The sequence below is a fragment of the Physeter macrocephalus genome, chromosome 20 (assembly GCF_002837175.3).
Source record: "Physeter macrocephalus isolate SW-GA chromosome 20, ASM283717v5, whole genome shotgun sequence".
Lineage (NCBI taxonomy): Eukaryota > Metazoa > Chordata > Mammalia > Artiodactyla > Physeteridae > Physeter > Physeter macrocephalus.
The window spans coordinates 23,240,123-23,247,994 of record NC_041233.1 but is presented as its reverse complement, the minus strand read 5'-3'; the positions used below and the strand labels follow the sequence as shown (position 1 = coordinate 23,247,994).

Sequence of the window (7,872 nt, the reverse complement as noted above, 5' to 3'; positions counted from 1 at the left end):
CAGTGAGGGGCCCGCGTATCGCAAAAAAAAAAAAAAAAAAAAAAAAAAAATCAGCCACAGGAAATAGTGTGTGAAGCAATGGAAAGGACCCGTTCAGGACTCTGCTCAAGAGCCACCATCTCCCCCAACCTCTCCTGCTTCCTCCTGCTCTGCCCTGCCCCCAGAGGCACGACTCGTCCCCCTTCAATCTTAACCAGACAGCCGATCTAGCCCCTATTACCCACAATGCTGACTTCTTTATCCCTCGGTCGAATTCCTCTCTGAATCCATAGCACCCAGGCCTGGCACAGGGGGTACCCCATCTATATCTGATAAACTGATGAATGAACTGGAAAGAGCAGAACCCCTAGTGGTGATAAACGCTGCTAACATTCATCTCTTACGGATCCACAGGCACTGGGCACCTCTCTGCTGGCTCCGCGCCAGCCCCACACCAGGTCTGGGCCTGCGGAAGAGCCAGGAAGAATCTAGGAGCCCACAAACACCACCCCCTGACCCAACTCAGAAGGGAGGAACCAGCTCAGCAGGGTCCCCAAGGGACTGCCGGCCATCCTCTCCACCCCTCAGAAGGTGAGCTAAGCCTCTGGAAGAACATTCCAGAGAGGCAATCTGCCTCCTTCCTGGACACTTCAAACACCCAGATGCCCAAACACCAATCCCCAAATCCAGCCTCACAATGCTGATGCGTGGGGCTGCTAATCATCAAAAGAGTGGCCACTTTCTACACAGTGGGTCCCCACAGCCCTAGACACAGAGTGTCACTGGGCCATGGGGACAATCCCCACAATAGTCAGAATACCTGCTGTGCCCAGCACCTACCCACAAAAAAAGGAAGAGTGGAAGGAAAGACCTCTGCAGGGGGCTTCTCACGTGCCCCTGCAAACAGCAAGGGAGAGTCTGGGGCCCACTAAGGCTCCCCTCTTCAAGCAGAGATTTTCTTTGAAGAATTTTGCATCTATGTTTGGTTTTACACATATGAAAGAGGGCTTTAAATGACCTATTAGTTAAGTATCTTCACAGCCCTCCCCTCTCCAAGCCGTCCTGCTTCATTTTCAAGTATAAGTGATGCTCCAGAAAGATGCACCATGCTGGCTGCCGATGCATGCTGCTTCTGGCGCACAGCCCCACCCTGATACCCATGAAGCAGGCAGATCTGAGTGTAAGAAGCCCCAGATTACAAGCACTTTCTCTAAAATTACACGGACAAGAATGAGAGGACACAGAGGGAGTGCTGGTGGAGGTGAGTGGCACCTCCTGGCGTTGTCTTCCTGTGTGCTCACAAGAACTAGTGCCTTCCCATCAGCACAGCTGCAAGATGGGTTTGTTCAATTCAACCCCATTTCCTGAGAAGCTTCAGGGTCCCTAGAGCTGAGCTAAGGCCATGGGGCTATGCGTGCCGACCTCTAGCTGCAGGTGTAGGAGCCAGGCCCTCGGGAGGGTCTCGTGAGGATAGACCTGGGTGATGAGGTGACTCAAGCTGGGGGCAGGTGGTGAGAAGCAGGCACCAGGATGCTCGTGATCACTTCCTAGATAATTTTTTTTCTAATGACAAAAAAACAGGCATACTCAGTGCAGAAAACTCAGTAATCACGGAAAAGTACAAAAGGCTACAAAACAAACTCTACAAGAGCTTTCATCTTCAAATTTTCACAAGGAAGAGGAACGAGGCATTTTGTAGGACAAAATTAGTGCAGAAGTGAAAGTCAAGCAACTTGGGCTCAATGTGATAAACTCTTTGACAATGAGAACTCCTCTCTCTTGGAATAGGCCACCACAGGAAGTAGTGAGTGTCCCATCCCTGGAGGCAACCAAGCAGAGGTCACACGAACACCCATCCGGGAAGGGGGAAGATCAGCTCAATCTCTAAGATCCCTTTCACTTGTGGGAAAGGAGTCCACCTCATGCCACCCAGCCTGCCCACCAGCCCTTGTGCCAACTCACCCACAGGCGTATCCTCGCTGATCAGCAGGTATGTATCAAAGAAGTGGTTGGTGAAGAAGGGCAGTCGGTTCACCTGGCCTGGAAGTTAGAGGACAAGAGCATCAGTCAAGTACCCTCGTGCCAGCTCCTTGCGTTCTGCAAGGGGCACAGAGTAGGGGCTCCAGTGGGCACTGAACCTGCATCCAGTGCTGCGGCCACCTTTCCAGGACCTTGGCAGCTCGCTGTTCTGCCTCGAGGCAAATGGGTAGTAATGCCAGTACGCAGGCAGAAGGCTGTCAAGTTGTTCGCTCAGTGAGGCCACGAGCCACGTGTGGCTATTGAGACCTGGTCCACACTAGGATGTGCTGAAGTGTAAAATACACACAGGATTTTGAAGATGTTGTACGAAAAAGTGGGTGTGAAATATCTCATTCGTCTTTTATATTGATGATGTGGAAATGATAAGATTGTAGCTATACTGGATTAAGTCAAATGCATTATTAAAATGAGTTTCACCTGTTTCTGTTCTAATGCGCCTCTTAGAAAATTTAAGACCACACATGTGGCTCACATTGTATTTCTACTGGGCCTCCCAGCTGTAGATAGACTGGGAGCTTGGCAAGGACAAGGGCTGTCTGCTGTGTTAAGTGCTGCAACCCTGGTGCCCAGAACAAGGACTTGCCACTTAGAAGGCCCTCAGCAGCTATTTGTTGTGTGAAGGAATGGCCAGCAGATGCCATGTGATTAATAACAATAATAACAACAACAACAATAATAATAGCTGCCATCTATGGAACCCTCCTCTGTACCAGCCGCTTATACCATCTCCATCAATCCTTATGGTCCAACATGTGCTGTCACATCCGCATTTTACTATTGAGGAAAATGAGGCTTTGAGGGGTAACTAGTAACTTGCCCAGGGTCACAAAGCTAGTAAGTGTGGCATGGGCCGTACTGGAACCCAGACGTGGAAGCCTGTGCAGGTAACCCTGTACCACTCTGTGACAGCCTCAGGTTGGGGGCTGGCTCTGGAAGGGGACAGTGTGATACCGTCATGGGCTGAGGAATTTCACATCTATGAAGAGTCCCCCATATCACAAGTCCCTCACACAAAGCCTCCCCAAGGCTGGCTTCCGCTGTCCCCTGAGTAACCCCCCAGAGGCCTTCAGTAGTATGGTATAATACGAAATACATTTGGTCTCTGCCCCCAGTTCCTGGCACAGAGCTTTCAGGAAGGGGCTGATCACTGGAAAGACCAAGTGATTAGACGGGGAACTTTTAGCCCACCTCCAACCTCTAGGGAGGGGAGGGGAGCTGGAGATTTCCAATATTTGATGAGCTCCCAAGTTGGTGAACACATCCATGTGCTGGGAGGATGGCACACCTGGAGAGGCATGGAAGCTCCACCTGACCCCACCCACCCATAGCTTGCCCTGTGCACCTCTTCCATCTGGCTGTTCCTGAGTTGTATCCTTTATATTCAACCAGTAAATGTAAGTAAAGTATTTCCCTGAGTTCTGAGAGTCATTCTAGCTAACTGAACCTGAGAAAGGGTAGTAGGAAGCCTTGATTTATAGCCAGTTGGTCAGAGAAGTACAGGTGGTCTGGGACTCACCACTAGCATCTAAAGTAGAGCTGAACCCTTAAATCTGTGGAATCTGGCACTAACTCTGGGTAGATAGCATCAGAATTGAATTGAATTGTTGGACACACAGTCGGTGTCTGGAGAGTTGGAGAACTGGTTGTTGGTATTGGAAAACACCCCAGAAGGAGACAAATGAGGGCACTTCCCCCTCTGCCCCTATCAACCAGGGATGGGGGGCTGGTCGGTCTCACATGGGGCCGACATCGTGCAGCACACACGTAAGCAGCTCCTGCTGGGTCTTCCAGGGGCCCTGAACGTGGGTGGGCTGCAGCCCTCCCCTCCCTCATTTCTGCTGACCTGGCTCCCTCAGAGCTTGGGACAGGCTCAAGAACACAGAGGCTAGTACTTCCCTCATTGCTGGAGACCTCCTAGTGGGGAGCAGGCAGAACTAATGGAATCTCCACCCCCACCCCCTCTGCTCAGGCACCCAAGCTGATGTCATTTCTGGTTCTGCAAGCACTGTAGCCTCTCTCTCCCCTCCTGGCCAGGACTGCTGGCCCTTTTGCCTTCACTTGCCAAATTCCTATTTATCCTTCAAGTTTTGCCTTAGATGTCCCTTCTTCCAGGAAGCCCTCCCTGACCACCACAACTACACATATGCACTCGCCCACACCCTTCCACCCTCTCATATGAGGAACCTGGGGCTCCTCGCACACACAAGAGCCTCAGAAAGAGGCCAGTGGTCAAGGGCTTCACCTTTGTTTGCAGTCTCCCTGTGCCTCTTTCTAGTCATATGACCTCCCCATGCCTCAGTTTACTCAGGTATAAAATAGCCATAACAATAGGACTTACTTCTTGGCTGTGTTGAGGATTAAATGAGATTACATACATAAAGCACTTAGTGCCGCGCTCCCGCACACAGCAAGCACTCGATAAATGGTAGCTATTATTAATATTGGCATTAATGACAGTGCTGCCTGCTCAGCCAGAGGGGGAGGCTTTGGATCCCTGCTGGGGGCCTTGGGCTCCCTTACAGAAAGCAGCTGAGCCAGGGTAGAAGGCTCAGTGGTGACCCGGGAATTCGGCATGGGCTCAGGCTGGGGCAGTGGGAGGGAAACCAGCCAGAAAAAATGTTACCTGCAGCAGCATCGTTCGTTTTCAAATTTTGTTTTACAGGACCTGCCGATAATCAGCCACTGAGAGCTCTGCACGGGCGGTTGGGCAGAGCCTCAGGGACGTACGTCGCCTGCCACATGCAAAGCAGGACCGTGATCTGGGAACAGGCTCCCACTCTAGGAAGCCCAGTGGCCTTGGGCTGCCAGTGGGGACTGGGAGGGTGATGGGAGGGTGGGAAAGGGGGGTGCCCACAGGTCGCCTGTTCTCTTAAAAGACACTTTTAAGGCATGAAGGCTGTGTCCTCCAGAGGCAAACTGCTGCCTCAGGAGCTTTGAGGACTCCGGCCACGTGGGAACATGAGTGCCCGTGCGAGGGGAGGGGACAAGGGGCGACTTCTGTGAAGGAACGAGAGTCCAGCTGCCCACACCCACGATGCACCCCTCTGTCCCACCCCCACACATGCTCATTCCCTGCTTCGGCACCTACTGTTTGTTCTGCCCTGGACGCCTTCTCCCTGCATCCCTGGCCCACTCACACTTATCCTTCCCTACAAAGTAGATGCGGGTCCACCAGCTTTAAATATTTATTTCAAACACCCAAACAAGAATCAAGCTTTTAACCACCACAGGCCTGAGGGGAGAAGGGAGAGGGGGAGGCTCACAGAGGAGGCAGATTCGAGCTGCGGTGCTGGATGACAGGCCTTCCACACGTGGCGAGGAAGGGAAAGATCCCGGAAGGAAGTAAAGCTGGGAAGATGGGGAGGAGCGGAGCCGTCAAGGCACGCGATGTGGGAAGGACAAGGCATCCACCAGACCAGGAAGCACAGACTTCACTCAGAACCGTGGGATGGGACAGGGGATTCCTCTTAGGGCTTGAAGGACACTGGCAAGTGGCGGAGCCTGGACTGGAAGCAGGAAAGCCCCACCCCAGCCCAGGCCCACCTGTCCAGGCCTCTGAAGGCACAATGGTTCTCACTGAGGTCCATGTTGGGCACAGCCCTAGACCCCGCCCCCAACTCATGACAGGGAAGGTGCACAGAGCAGCGACCAGGGGTGAGGCCTTGTATGCCCTGCCACTCGCTGCTGTGTGGCCTGGGCAAATCGCTCTACCTCTCTGGCCACCATTTCCCAGCCTCAAGATGACGACAAAAAGCCCTCACTGCCCTCTCACCCTGCTTCCCTGCCAGAGGTGTCCTGTGCACAGCATCACTGTTATGACGGCTGCTGCAATCTGGATGCATGAGCCGCCTGTGATCTAGAGAGCTCAAGGGGAGACTGCACCTCTTCTAGGAAGGCAGCCAAGTTGTTAGCACCTGTTATATTTCTTTTTAACGGGGAGGGCGGGGGAGGGCATGAGTGTCCAAGGTCACAGAGTCCCTGAGGAGTCTGAGGACACCAACAAGCAAACCCAGAGGGTCAGAGCTGAGGGTCTCAGGTGCCCCTCACTGAGCCCTCCCCGAATGGGGCAGAGGGGAGCAGGAGGACAGAGATCTGGATCGAGGCCTAGCTGGGCCCTGCTTTGTATGACCCTGCACCAGCTGCTTCTCCAGGTGTCAAGTTTCTTCTTTGTAAAGTGGGCCAGGAGTGGAAAGAGGGTCTGAGACCCTTCTGGCTCTGCCCCTGAGAGTCTTTGAGGCTGTGCCAGAATCCTGCGCTGCTTGGATGGGAGTGAGCTCCCCATCACACGGGCATTCCAGCAGAGATCCCTCCCAGCATGGAAGCCAGGAGAGGGGACCTTCAAGGGACTCTCGGGCAGCAGGATGCCAGCAGCAGTCCACCAAGCATGAAGCTCTGGTTTCCTCCAGAGGCTCCCGGCTCCCTGGAGTGAGAGAAGGAGCCGACGCCCCTCAGGAATATGTTTGCCTGTGTCTCCAGGCACGCTCTGCCCATAGCTCTTCCCTGAGGACACCCTGGTCCCGCGGAACACCGAGCCAGCCGTGCCTGCTGTCCTGGCCTTCCTTCGTGCACACCAGAGCAGCTTTGCTCCCGCTGTCCGGGAGAGGCAAATGCCCAGGCCTTTCCTGGCCTCCTCTGTGGGCACTAAAGCTGGCACTGACCTGGCTGCTGCAAGGACAGGGGAAGGAGGGCTGGTCCCCCCTGCAGAGAAGAAAGACTCCTGGCAGCCACACCCTCGCTCAGGCTATTTCCTCCTCCATGATTCCCTTCTTCCCTTTCCCCACTTTAAAACGACTTCTCAGTCTTCAGAGCCCAGATGAAACATCTCTCTTCTGACTGGGTCTCTCCGGTGCCCGCAAGTTCAATTAATCTTTTCTTCTGATGGGCTTCTCTGGAGCTCTGTACATCCTTTATTACCACTTTATCTACCCTGCTTAGAGCAATCCTATCTGTGTCTTTCTCCCTGGTGAGCCCCTGAGTGCCCGAGAATGTCATTTCTTCCATACCCCCAGAGTTGGACATAGTAGGGCACACAGTGTCACACAGTAGGTGCTCAAAAGACAACTGTGAAACGGACTAGAACTGGGGCCAGTCCCCGCATCCCAGAAGAAGGACAGTTCATGGTCATAGATGCCTCCCCTTAGAGCTCAAGTATTTCTCAAGGCTCCTCCCCTTCCCTCATGTGTCCCAGGCCCTGGGGATGGCTGGTATTTTCAGCCCTGTGAGGGCTGCAGAAGCAACTGAGGCCCAGAAAGGGAAGTGAGTGTCCAGTCACATACACAGCAAGGCAGGGCCTTGAGAGTCCCAGAGCACAAACGCCAACCACACACCGTCCAGCCCGGCCTCCCATGCTCGCTGTGGGGAGAGAAGGTGGAGGACTGAACTTACCACAGCATCCAGAGATCAGCACAGAAAGCCAGACCACGAGGCAGCTGGAAGCAACGTGGCACCTCATGGCTCCTGGGGACAAAAGGAGGGGAGGATGAGAAACGTCCTATTGGAGCGCCTGCTCTTGCAGGCTGTGCAGCACTGCCTCACCCCTGCAGCTCCGGGAGAATTGGGCCTGAGAAGGGAGGAGAGAGAACCAGTGCAGATGGCGGGGTGGGGGGGGCACTTGGGGAAGAAGAGAGGGTCTGTACCCTGGGGTTCTGTCATCATCCAGTGCTGAGAGTGGTGTGGCACGACTGGGCTGAGGGCAACCGTCCCCTCTGTGCCCTCCTGGAGGCCGACTGCACGGCTTGTGGGCAGGGCTCAGGGGGCACAGGGAGGGGCTGCTGCCTCTGTCCCCCAGGACAGCATCCCCCAAGGGCGGTGGAACCTGCTTAGTGGGGACAGAGTTAGGAGGTGGGTGTTGAG

At 54.1% G+C, this 7,872-nt stretch overlaps 1 protein-coding gene across 1 annotated transcript in view; it reads right to left on the bottom strand.

Annotated features, from left to right (window-relative positions):
• CDH23 (cadherin related 23) overlaps positions 1 to 7,471 on the bottom strand; it is a 377,990-nt gene extending 370,519 nt beyond the window's left edge. The window contains exons 1-2 of the mRNA XM_055081216.1: positions 7,405 to 7,471; positions 1,942 to 2,019 (exon numbers count right to left, since the gene is read on the bottom strand). Coding sequence (XP_054937191.1) covers positions 1,942 to 2,019; positions 7,405 to 7,471 — 145 coding nt within the window. The remainder of the gene's footprint in view (positions 1 to 1,941; positions 2,020 to 7,404) is intronic.
• Positions 7,472 to 7,872: the final 401 nt, after the last annotated feature.